General features: G+C 37.3%; 1 protein-coding gene and 1 long non-coding RNA gene across 8 annotated transcripts in view; one reads left to right on the top strand and one right to left on the bottom strand.

The window, feature by feature from the left end:
* The window catches only part of DPH6 (diphthamine biosynthesis 6), a 444,382-nt gene extending 432,429 nt beyond the window's left edge, over positions 1-11,953 (bottom strand). For 4 of the 6 annotated variants that reach the window (XR_009264244.1, XR_009264246.1, XR_009264245.1 and 1 more), the window contains exons 1-2: positions 11,750-11,946; positions 6,790-6,884 (exon numbers count right to left, since the gene is read on the bottom strand). Coding sequence is in view for 2 of the 6 variants with exons in the window: in XM_058738274.1 (XP_058594257.1) it covers positions 6,790-6,884; positions 11,750-11,772 (118 nt within the window). In the remaining 4 variants the exon portion in view is untranslated. Of the gene's footprint in view, positions 1-6,789; positions 6,885-11,749 lie in introns of all 6 variants that reach the window. The other 2 variants (XM_058738274.1, XM_058738273.1) reach the window with 2 other exon arrangements.
* The window catches only part of LOC131516792 (uncharacterized), a 31,975-nt gene continuing 30,320 nt past the window's right edge, over positions 11,602-13,256 (top strand). For both annotated transcript variants that reach the window (XR_009264249.1, XR_009264248.1), the window contains exon 1: positions 11,602-11,788. This is a non-coding gene — a long non-coding RNA (uncharacterized LOC131516792). The remainder of the gene's footprint in view (positions 11,789-13,256) is intronic.

Genomic DNA, 13,256 nt, shown 5'->3' with positions numbered 1-13,256 from the left:
AAAGGAAACTATCAACAAAATAAAAAAGCAACCTACTGAATGGAAGAAAATATTTGTAAATCATATATCCAATAAGGGATTAATAGCCAATATAAATAAAGAACTCGAGAGCAAAAAAACCCAAACAATCCAAATAAAAATGGTCAGAGAATCTAAATACACAGTTTTCTAAAGAAGACACACAGATCACCAATAAGCACATGGAAAGATGTCAAATATTACTAATTATCAGAGAAATGTAATCAAAATCACAATGTGACACCTCACACTGGTCAGAATGGCAATTATTAAAAAGATAAAAAACAACAAGTATTGTAGGGGATGTGGAGACAAGGGAATTCTCATACACTTTTGGTGGGAATGTAAATTAATAAGAAATTTCCAATATGGGAAACAGTATGGAGGTTACTGAAAAAATTAAACTAGAACTACCATATGATCCAGCAATTCTACCTCTGGGTATTCATCCAAAGAAAACAAAAATGCTAACTCAAAAAAGATATATGCATCCCCACGTTCACTGCAGTATTATTTACAATAGCCAAGATATGGAAATAATATGTGTCCATCAATGGATAAATGAATATAGAAGATGTGGCATATATACTGCCACATACAAAGGCATCACACTAAGTGGAATAAGTCAGAAAGAGACAAGTATCAAATGATTTCACTTACATGTGAAATCTAAAAAACAAAACAAATGAACAAACAAAAGAAGACAAACACAAAATCATACTTACAGATACAGAGAACAGATTTGTGGTTTTCAGAGGGAAAGGGGGTTGAAGGAGCATGTGTGAAATGGGTGAGGGTGGTCAATCGTATGGCGATGAATGGTAAGGAGATATATCATGGTGGTCACTTTGGAGTTTAAACAAACATTGAATTATTATGTTATATACCTGAAACTAATATGTTATATACCAATTTTATCTTAATAAAAAATAATAAATAAACCATGTCTCAGGTGGACCCATGAGCTTTGTAATATACTTTTAATAAAACTGTTTATCTAAAAAAGAAAAAGAAATTCAATATTGTTAGAGCAGTTACAAATGTGTACAGAAACATAGTTTAAGCTAGTCAGTAACACAATCACTGGTTGTCACAATATTCCACAAATATCAATACAGGTAAAATATTCAAAATAGATGAGTCACACCAGACTTATTTTGATGATACAAACGAACTTACAAATATATTGGATCAGGCTTTTTGATCTCATATTTACTTTTGAGAAAAAAGAATCATGAAGGTACAAAATATTATTTGCAGATATTCACCATAGCATTATTTATATTAAAAATTATAGTGTATTCATATAATGAAATACTTTGCAACCATTAATATAATTTTGAGGAAAAGCATTTTCTATTTTTTACTTTATTGTTGAAGTATAATTGACATACAATGTTACATTAGTTTCAATGTTATATTAGTGTGCAACATATTGATGTGACAATTCTATAGACTTCTCAGTGCTTCCCACAATAAATATAGTCACCATCTGCCACCATGCAACATTATTACAATATTATTGACTATATTTCCTATGCTACTCTACATGCCCATTTTATAAACAGAAGTCTGTATCTCTTAACCCACTTTCACCCATTCCCCTACCCACTTTCCTTCTAGCAATCACTAGTTGTTTTCTGTATTTAAGAGTCTAGTGTTTTGTTTGTTCATTAGTTTGGTTTAGATTCCACATGTAAGTAAAATCGTATAATATTTGTCTCTCCCTTTCTGACTTATTTCACTTAGTATAATGCCCTCTAGGCCCATCCATGTTGTTGCAAATGAAGAAGGAGCATTTTCTTTTTATTTTTTCTATTTTTTTATTTTTATTTTTATTTTTAAAATATAATCTATTGTTGAGTTAGCGAACATACAGTGTATACAGTGTGCTCTTGGCTTTAGGAGTAGATTCCTGTGATTCATGGCTAATATACAACACCCAGTGCTCATCCTAACAAGTGCCCTCCTCAATGCCCATCACCTATTTTTCCCTCTCCCTTATCCCTCCCCCTATCAACCCTCAGTTTGTTCTCTGTATTTAAGAGTCTCTTATGGTTTGCCTCCCTCTCTGAAACTATTTTCTGCCCTCCCCTTCCCCCATGGTCTTCTGTTAAGTTTCTCAATTCCACATATGAGTGAATACATATATCGGTCATTCTCTGACTGACTTATTTCACTCAGCATAATACCCTCCAGTTCCATCCTCGTTGTTGCAAATTGCAAGATTTCATTCTTTTTCATTGTCAAGTAGTATTCCATTGTATATATAATCCACATCTTTATTAATCCATCAGTTGATGGACATTTTGACTCTTTCCATAATTTGGCTATTGTTGACGGCGCTGCTATAAACATCGGGATACATGTGCCCCTATGAATCAGCACTCCTGTACTCTCCATATAAATTCCTAGCAGTGCACTTGCTAAGTCATAGGGTAATTCTATTTTTAATTTTTTGAGGAATCGACACACTATTTTCCAGAGCAGCTGCACCAGTTTGCATTCCCACCAACAGTACAAAAGAGATCCTCTTTCTCCACATCCTCGCTAATAACTGTTGTTTCCTGAGTTGTTAATTTTAGCCACTCTGACCAGTGTGAGGTGGTATCTCAATGCGGTTTTGACTTGTATTCCCCTGATGATGAGTGATACTGAGCATCCTTTCATGTGTCTGTTGGCCATCTGGATGTCTTCTTTGGAGAAGTGTCTATTCATGTCTTCTGCCTCTTTCTTTCTTTCTTTCTTTCTTTCTTTCTTTCTTTCTTTCTTTCTTTCTTTCTTTCTTTCTTTCTTTCTTTCTTTCTTTTTCTTAAATTGTTTAAATGTTTATTTATTTTTGAGAGAAAGAGAGTGTGAGTCAGGGCGGGGCACAGATAGAAGGAGACACAGAATCCGAAGCAGACTCCAGGCTCTGAGCTGTCAGCACAGAGCCTAATGCGGGGCTCAAACTCATGAACCGTGAGATCACGACCTGAGCTGAAGTTGGACACTTAACCAACTGAGCCACCCAGGCACCCCTTCTTCTGCCATTTCTTCACTGGATTATTTATTTTTTGGGTGTTGAGTTTGGTAAGTTCTTTCTAGATTTTGGATACAAACCCTTTATCCAATATGTCATTTGCAAATATCTACTCCCATTCCATCAGTTGCCTTTTAGTTTTCTAAAGTATTTCTGCAGAATAGGAATCCCATGTGATGGTAATAAATACTGGATGCAGAAAGGATTCCATGGTCAAATAATTTATTAAAAATGGGATAACCATGTTAAACAGGTGTCTTTGCTGTAATTCTTCCTAGGCTAATGTGCTTTAACGTGTTCCAATAAGGGGAGAGATTATGAACTATATCTCAAATTTATGTACCCTTAAAAGACTTACATTTTATCAGGTATTTGTGATTCAAAGAATATATCTAGGAAATATTGTGATGGAATAATAATAACACGGAATATGTTCACAATGTGTTAGTAAGTTTTAAAAAAAGCTTACAACACTATTTGACATATATGTATGTATGTGTGTATGTATGCATATATGCCAAGAATGTCCAATTAACCTGAGTATGAAAAGTATCCTATCAAAAGGGATGAAAAAATGATATTTTAAGGGCCCCTTCATTAATCAAAACCATCACCATATGCCATCACATTTTGGCCCACCAGTTCTGAACCCAACCCATACACCACACTGGCTTGCATGTACTCACATTATTACTATATACCTGTCTACTCCTAGTCAACAGTAGGAAGTAGAGATATAGCCATAGTCACCAAAAAACCTTTCAGCCTACCCTCATCTCACACTTACCCTGGATCTTTAAATATATTAGTTTTAAAGAACACTGATACAATTGAATTAATATATTTAAAGAACTTTGAGCTTCTCAGCAAGAAACTTCCTGATGTTGGCACAATAATTAAAACATTTTACTGACTTCAAAAAACCTAGAAGACAATTTTCCTTTAAGGCTCCATTTAGTCCTAACCACAATGTAACTTGTATTAATGGAACCTATATTGCAACAATGGTATGAGATCAAATAAAACCAAAAGACTCCACTGTTGCCTGAAGCACCTCAATTAACATGCCACAAAAGTTCCTACTACAAATTTAAAGAGATGGTTTTGTGAATTTTATGACAAGGTCACATTATCCCCATTGATGGAAATAAATTCCTTTCCAGACTACGCATTGAAAACCCAGTGCCATGAATTCACTCTAACCAATTTCATACTGGAGTCATCTCTACCAGTCTTTCCTCATTACAGTTCCTTTTACAACATGTTTGGGGAAAAAATAAGTCAACCAATGAATCATTCAATAATCACCAATTTCCTGCTGACTTTAAATCAAGATTAGCTAAATCCTCTCCATTTACCAACCCACAGCCATCTACTCTCTTCCCCTACAGTTTCAGCTGATTTTTTTTTCCAGCTTTTACTTCATAATATTTTAATTCCATTTACTGTTGAATTTTTCTAGCAATATTCTAAGTAAATGTCTCCATACCATTCTGAAGTATAATTTAGAGATACACTTTATCATTTTATCCACCCTGCCAGTGAACCATGAACACATGGAAGATTATACATCAATGATTCAGTACAAAGTAACTATACTAATTCAAGTAGAGAAGTTTAAAACAAGATGGAAACTCCAGGTAGAAAAATTATATCATTATATATATTATATAAATTTCTGTTTTTTAAATACCAAGACCTCTCAGATAGAAAGCTTAAAAAACCCACTTGCCTGCTTAGCCAGAAGGAATAAGGGAAGTTTTTTTTTCCTTTAGTAACAGAACATAAGGCTGCAACAAAAGTCTGCTTCTTCTTTTATAATATAGAAGTTACAATACAGTTTCCATTCAAGCTTAGTCAAAGAGTTTTCTCTGTATTATTTAAAGTCAGAAAAAGGAGGTCATTTCCAATGCTGTTATATTATTCATCATTGAAATGCTGTTATATTATTCATCATTGAAACCCTAATGCAAAATCCTAGAGTGTGTGTTTACCCTTGACCCTTTACAAGATCTGTTTTCTATTTCTTCCTATAAAATATTTCAAATCTCTACCTTCCCACTTCACTTCCAGCATTACTTGGGTCTTAAGTGTGAAATAAAGAAAATTCAGATATCTGACTGAAATAACTGCTTGATATTCCAGGCCTAATTCTAGTTAGTTCATTATTCATCTGTCCACCAATAATTGAGTGAATGCCTACTATAGAGGCATAGAGCGGTCCCAAGTACTAAGGCGCAACTAAAGAAACATAGAAGACATAATCTCTCCTCTCAAGAATAAGCAGTCTATTTGGGGATAAAAATCAAAGACCAAATAAATAGAAAATAACTGTAAAATGATATAAAAACAAAAACTCAACAGACTGGTAGCCTTGAGGAGGGAGGGAGGGAGGGAAGGAAGGAAGGAGAGAAGGAAGGAAAGAAGGAAAGGAGGGAGGGAGGGAGGGAGGGAAAAAAAGGGACATATTTAGCACTAGATTCAGATTCAACTAAATTTACTGGATGCTTACTTCATGCCAGGAACTCTAATTAGTGTTTTTACATATACTACTCATTTAATTCATCCTAAAATAACAATAGAGCCAAAGCATGGTCTTGAAAAAAGCTGAGTAAAGGGGATGATAAAAAGCTCTTACTAGAAGAGCCATGTGGAGAAGTAGTATTAAATAAAGTCAGACAAGTGTAAATCTTTCCCTATTATACCGTAGCAGTTAATATCTATAATTATATGGGTATAATAGAAGAGTATAAAAGGCAAATTGGTGAATATTTTCCTTTTTTTTTAAGTTCTAATCACAACAAAAAGTACAACTATGCATGGTGATAGATGTTAACTAATCTTATTGTGGTAATCATGTCTTAATATATACATATACCAAATCATTACATTGTACACCTACAGCTAATACAATATTATTTCGCAGTTATATCTCAGTAAAAATAAAAGAAATTATCGAAGGTTGAATTGTGTCCCTCTCAAATTCTTTCCCTGAAATCCTAATATCCATAGCTCAAAATGTGGTTTTATTTGCAAGTAGGGTCACTGCAGATGTAATTAGTTAAAATAAGATCATTAGGGTGGTCTCTTAATCCAAATATGACTTGTGTCCTTATCAAAAGGGGAAACTTGGACACAGACAAGGTCACAGGGGGGAAAATTTCTAATTAGGGAAATTTCATTGGGAAGAAAACTGAAAAAAAAACAAAACAGCTTACATGAGGTCTGTGGCTTATTTGTGGATGCCCTTGTTATCACAGGCAAATAAAAAGTGGAAATGTACTGCTTTATGCTTCTCTCAAGTCTTACATGTTTAGCGTACATGTAAGATGGATCATTTATCATTATATGTCTCACTCTCCACTCTCCTAGAAGGTGTATCTTATTCACCTGTACATTGCTTACAATACTTGGAATGTGCTGTGGTGGAGGAGCAGTACACTCTGAAGTAAGGAGGTTCAAGGGTTCAAGCCTCAGGTCTGTAAGTTTATTCAAGTTACGTACCTTGGAGAAATTTATAAAACTATGAGTTTCAGTATCTCTGTCTAATAAAACTGTCTAGGAGTTCTTAAGAGAAATAAAGGATATGCAATTAAAGACACTTAGCATAGAACCTAGCATCTAATTAGGTGCTAAATATATATTAGTTCCATTTTTGTCTTTGCATACTGCATACAATAGAATGCAATTATGAAGTTGGGAGTTTCAGTCATTTAGAGAACTTCCCAGTAAGGGTATCATACACTTACCTTGGTTTTCAGCTGGTCTTAGATTTGCTAAAGCAACGATCTGATGCCCAGCAGCAATGCACTGCATCATATTATAACAGCTGTCCTTCCCACCACTGAAAAAGAAATAAAGAGATAAATATCAGGTTATTGACCATTATTGAACACAGAATCATTAGATATCAAAATATACTTATTCGACTTTTCAGAATACTTCAGGAACTGCTTTAGAATTAAAACACAAAAGACCACATGTAATTTCCATAGCAGAAGCAAACTAAACAAATGTATCTGAATGCCTAAGGTTGCTACTGACAAGAGCTTGTGAAATTATATGCCAGGATAACAAAGACCATTCTAAACAAAATATGATAACTCTTTGGTCTCTTTGGTTTATAACAGTGGCTCTCCTTTATATACAAAGTGCTTTGAAAATTAAAAATATGATTTAATTGTAAATTCTAGCTAAACAGCTATTACATATATTCCTTAGATGAAATTTTCTATGGAAAAGTAGAAAACAGTCTATTCTGTTTTACTATAAGAAATCTAAAAACTGACCACCATCACCAATTAAAGGCTCAAATTAAAGATCTGAGACCCAATCTAAGGACTGTTTGATGGCCATGATGGGTTCACATTCTATAGAGCTAGAAAACAAAATGCTGAATTACACTGATGAAGTTAAACATCAATACCATCAGTACTTTAGCTATCACTATATGGATGATGGCAGGACAAGGCTTGAGCCTTAGATCTAATAAACAGATTGAAAGGAACTTCTAAATTCTCATACCAAATCTACCTAAGGCAAGGGCAAATCACTTAGTCAAGACAAGTGGTTTATTTATAACAAGGTTGAACGGCAACCTTTATGCCAATGGCAACCTCTATGCCAAGTTCATCTATAACAAGGTTGAATGGCAACCTTTATTTTGGTTTAAAACTCTACTGCCTCTCCGAAAGATATGAATAGACACTTCTCCACAGAAGATATCCAGATGGCCAAATGACACATGAAAAAATGCTCAACATCACTCATCATCAGGGAAATACAAATCAAAACCACAATGAGATACGACCTTACACCTGTCAGAATGGCTAACATTAACAACTCAGGCAACAACAGATGTTGGTGAGGATGCAGAGAAAGAATATCTCTTTTGCATTGCTGGTGGGAATGCAAGCTGGTGCAGCTACTTTGGTATTTATCCAAGGGATACAGGTATCCTGTTTCAAAGGGACACATGCACCCCAATGTTTATAGCAGCACTATCGACAATAGCCAAAGTATGGAAAGAGCCCAAATGTCCATCAACGGATGAGTGGATAAAGAAGAGGTGGTATTTATATACAATAGAGTATTACTTGGCAATCAAAAAGAATGAAATCTTGCCATTTGCAACTACGTGGATGGAACTGGAGGGTATTATGCTAAGTGAAATTAGGCAGAGAAAGACAAAAATCATATGACTTCACTCATATAAGGACTTTAAGAGACAAAACAGATGAACATGAGGGAAGGGAAGCAAAAATAATATAAAAACAGGGATAAATAATTATACTATTTACAATAATATAAATATAGAAAACAAATAGGGTTGCTGGAGGGGTTGTCAGAGGGGGGATGGGCTAAATGGGTAAGGGGCATTAAGGAATCTACTCCTGAAATCATTGTTGCACTATATGCTAACTAATTTGGATTTAAATTAAACAAATAAAATTAAAAAAATAAAACTCTACTGCCTTTCATTGTACATGTTTCTTCCTTTACTTTATCATTACCTCCCTTTTTTCCCTACTGTTCCATTCTTTCCAATGTTTGCTTAAGATCTGCAGGTGCCCCTCCAGGCACTTGAGACCTGTTCATAGACCAAGAAACTTTTAAAAAGAGACTGCTTGTCCTAGAAACTGGACCTTTTGCCTTTTATTTTAGTTGCCAACATTTATCTGCCTCTACCGCATTCTTCTAATCAATAACAACTGTCATTCCAGAACTTCTCAAGGCGAGACCACAAGGGGCATGGTGAAGTTATACATCATGCTCCCTTTCCTCAGACTCTGATATTCCCCTAAATCTTCCACAACTTCCCCTATTGAACTTCACTGCTCTATTTTCTCAGGACAAAAAGATTTCACCAATTCTTTAGAATATTTAGAATATTAAAGATTTATGTGCATAAAACCACAATTCTAATTCTTTAGATTATTAAAGATTAAAGAGTATACACCTGGGCACCTGGATGGTTCAGGGGGTTGAGCTCTGACTCTTAATTTCACCTCAGGCCTCAAACTGATCTCACAGTTTTGTGGGTTAGAGCCCCACATTGGGCTGTACAATGACAATGTAGAGCCTGCTTGAGATTCTCCCTCTCTGTCTCTCTGCCCCTCCCCTGCTACCACTCTCTGTCTCAAAATAAATAAACTTAAAAAATAATAAAGAGTTGACACCTATAATCAGAACTTAGCTTTATAATTCATTTGTAAATACGTTAAAATTTCAAATATGGCTTTAAAATAGCATTTCCTAAACTGTGTTCTATGGAATGTTAGTGTCCAAAAAATACTGTAAGAACAAAAGGTTTTGAAAATGCTGAGCAACTTACTTGCCTCTTAGAACATTACAAAGTACCTAAGCATATGTTAGGTGAAAAGTCCTATAGATTAGAATTTTAATTCCCACCTCTGGTATACTAAGTAAAATTACTCAATGTGCTTGGGTTTACATGCTTCATTATAAAACCAGAGAATGGTTTAGCTAATCCTCAAGGTGTCATTCAACTGTAAAATTGAAGAAGTCAATCTTTTGTGTATAAGAAGAATAATGTTCTTTATGCTCTAAAGATATGTGAGAATCTTGGTTTCACTTATCCCTTAAAGCACACGAATATATCCCATCTCTCATTTTAGTACACACACACACACACACACACACACGATACATTACAAATAGATTCACCGTATTTAAGTTTAAATTCATATATATTCAAATGTATATTCATATAAATGTATATGTATGCATTCATATTCTTATATATAAATTGTTATATATTCATACTTATAGCATGTCTCCTAACATTTATACAGATCTTACATTTAGCAAGAATTTTCCAACATTGACGTTTTTTAGTAATTTGCTTTTTTACCATAAAAGTAATATATATACATTACTGAATATTTACTGTAATGGATTATAGTAATCTTTTATCAATGTCGCCAGGATCTGAATCTTCAGTTGGTGTGTCTTACTTAAATGGTTAAACTTTTGGCAAATTGCATATGATGTAAATTACTCATTTCCTGGACTACTTTTTATTCTTATCTATCTGATCATGAAGATCACAATGGTCAGAGATTAATCATTCACTTAACAGAAAAAATTTACTGGGGCGCCTGGGTGGCTCAGTCGGTTGGGCGGCCGACTTTGGCTCAGGTCATTGATCTCATGGTTTGTGGGTTCAAGCCCTGAATCGGGCTCTGTGCTGACAGCTCAGACCCTGGCGCCTGCTTCGTGTTTTCTGTGTCCTGCTTTCTCTGCCCCTCCCCCATTTGTGCTCTGTCTCTCTCAAAAATAAAAAATAAACATCAAAAAAATTTTTAAAAAACAGAAAAACTTTACTGAATATCAATAATTATTTTGAGGTTATAGAGTCATAAAAATGGCATTGGAATATTCCAGTCACTGCAGAAAGGATTAGAATGTAACATTAAGCATTCTTAATAGGTCACTATTGTTAAGCAGTATCAATTAACTAGGGCATTGAACAAAAACGTTTATGAAATCATCAATGGGCTTACAAATGAAAAGTTGGTTGTGATGTATCTCAGACACTCTATACAGGTCCTAATCTCATCAAATATACATGCACTGTAGTCTAAATTCCCTTTTTAATGTTACTATGTTTATCTTCGCTTCAGTTTACATATTGCACATAGAAACATTTAAACTAGTCTGTCTTTCCCTTCCCTTATATAAAACAGGGAGGGGGACAAAACAGAAGAGACTCATAAATATGGAGAACTGAGGGTTACTGGAGGGGTTGTGGGCGGGGGGATGGGCTAAATGGGTAAGGGGCACTAAGGAATCTACTCCTGAAATCATTGTTGCACTATATGCTAATTAGGATGTAAATTTTAAAAAATAAAAAAAGAAAAGAAAGAAAAATAAATAATAAAAAGTATAGACTAGTCTGTCTTTGGTTATCACAGGACTCACTTTTTTAGACACCTAAATAAGTTGCGCTACTATAAATTTCAAACTTCTTTTGTAACAGAGTATGTTACCATACGTCAACCTAAAAGCAGGTGTCTATATCAAAAGCAACTGGATTTAGGATAAAACTGATACAATTCCATCTTCATCCCGAGGGAAGAGACCCTTTCTCTGTACTTGAGCCCCAAGGTAAAATACACCTTGGTCAAAAGGAAACCAGTCGCGGGTGGGACTGCAGGCGAGGGAGAAGTGGCCTTAAGCGGGAGGGGGCGGAGCTAGTAACAGCCCCCGGAGGAAGGCGGACCGAAGTCGGCGCAGAAAGACAAGGAACTGCAGAAGAGGACTGAGTAAGTGGAAGTGAAGCCGTTGGCTCTCAAACTTCACTGCCCATTACACTTTTTAAGAATCCGACCCGGAACCTTGTCAGAGTAATGAAACCAGCGCTCTGCCAGTGAGACCCAGACAAGGGTGGGTTTTCAAGTTCCCCTGGTGAACCCAATGTGAATTCACGTATGAGGGCCAGAAAATCAGAGGCAGGGGCTGACAGACTGAAGAGACCCGGTCCAGGGCCGCGGGAGGGGCCGGGCAATAGCCCGAAAACTCCGCCTCTTCCTGTGGCCGGGAGGAGCCGCTGGGCCCCCGGACACGCGGTTCCTGCACAGACACTCTTCCGCGCCGCCGAAGGCGGCGGCGGTAGCTGCCGTTTACCAGCAGGAAAGTATGAGAGGCCGGCAGGGGAGGAGGAAGGCGGCTCCCGCGCCGCGTTACCTGATCAGAGCGGCGACCCTCATGCTGGGCGCAGTACGCGTGCGTGCGACGGGCGCGGGGGGGGGGAGCCGGGAAGTCGCCGCCGCAGCCGCCGCCGCCGGCCGTGACGCGCCGCGGGGCCTGGCGCGGGTGTTCGCCTCGCCGCCTGTCAGCGGCGGGGCGTTGCGACCTCTGCGGCTGCCTTGTGGGACATCTGGCCATGGAGGAGGCGGCACGTCGGCGCCTTGTCTCTGTGACAGGGCCCTCCTGGCCCAGGAAAAAATGATGTTTAGGCGCGGCCTGACCACCTAAGTGAGGGCACTGAAGCTGCCGGGGAAAGGGCAGGGTCCGCGTCGCCAAGCCCAAATGCGGTGGCAGTGGATTTGTTTCGGCAAGAGAACGTTCAAAATCACTTAGGCTGCAAATGGAAACACTTGGAACATGCAAAGGGAGAGGAAGTGTGCCCTCACTTCCTCAGCCACCTGCAAGAAACTAACTGCACCCTTTAGTGTTTTTTAACCTAATATCTCCTTTGTATTACAAATCTAAACCTGAAACTACCCCTGTGAAGCTCGAAGCTACCTGGGGTTCGGCCCTTTGCGTAAATACAGCACCGTAGAAGACGGCTAAGGCTCCTTGCGAAAGAGCCTTGGCCTTTCAGAATCATTCACTAAGTATTTATTGAATGCCTTTCATGTACCAGACACTGTTTTAAGCTCTTTGGGATACATTCATGAATAAAACAAGGATCATTACCTTCCTGAAGTTTATATAGGGGTGAGGAGAGCAGACAACATGCAGGTTAAAAAAATCCTGTAATATCTTAAAAAGTGGTAAGTGGTATGAAAAAAAAGTTAGAGATTGAGAGGAATCAGGAAGGAGGCAGAAGGACAAGTTGCAGAATTAAAAGGCAAGATAGGACTTCTGGGAAGGTGAGATTTGAGCCAACTCAAAAGCGATAGCTGTGTATGACTGGAGATGTGCTCCAGGTAGAAGGAAAAGCTAGAACCAAGGCCCCAGGTGTATTAGGTGTCTGTAGAGGAACAAGGCTGCCCCTGTGGTGGGAGCAGAGCAGCTCTGAGAGTACTGTGAGGCAGAGAGTACAGCCAGATGAGGTTCCAGTGATGGAGGGAGGAGGAAGATCATATACAGGGTCTTGTAAGCCATAAAGAACATTGTCTTATTTTGAGTGAAGTCAGTGGCCACTGTAGGGTTTGGGACAGAAGTCTGACTTAAAACTTTTAAAAGATTCCACTGTGCTGTTTTAAGAATACACCTACCTATGGTGAGGCTATTGCAGTAATTGAAGAGAGATACGGTGGAGCCAGGAACCAGGATGGTGCTAGTGAATTTGGGCAGAAGTAAGAGAATTCCAGGTCTATTTTGAAAGTAAGTTCAAAATACTACTTTGAAAGAGTTCATTGAATTGGATGGGTTAGATGTGAGTTACGAAAGAAGGAAAACCATGAAGGATGATACTAATGTCATGCATTAAATTAATATATGTAAGGAATTTAGAATCATGCCC

The sequence above is a fragment of the Neofelis nebulosa genome, chromosome 7, assembly GCF_028018385.1.
Source record: "Neofelis nebulosa isolate mNeoNeb1 chromosome 7, mNeoNeb1.pri, whole genome shotgun sequence".
Lineage (NCBI taxonomy): Eukaryota > Metazoa > Chordata > Mammalia > Carnivora > Felidae > Neofelis > Neofelis nebulosa.
The sequence above is the reverse complement of the archived record's forward strand: the minus strand, read 5'-3'. Positions and strand labels throughout refer to the sequence as shown.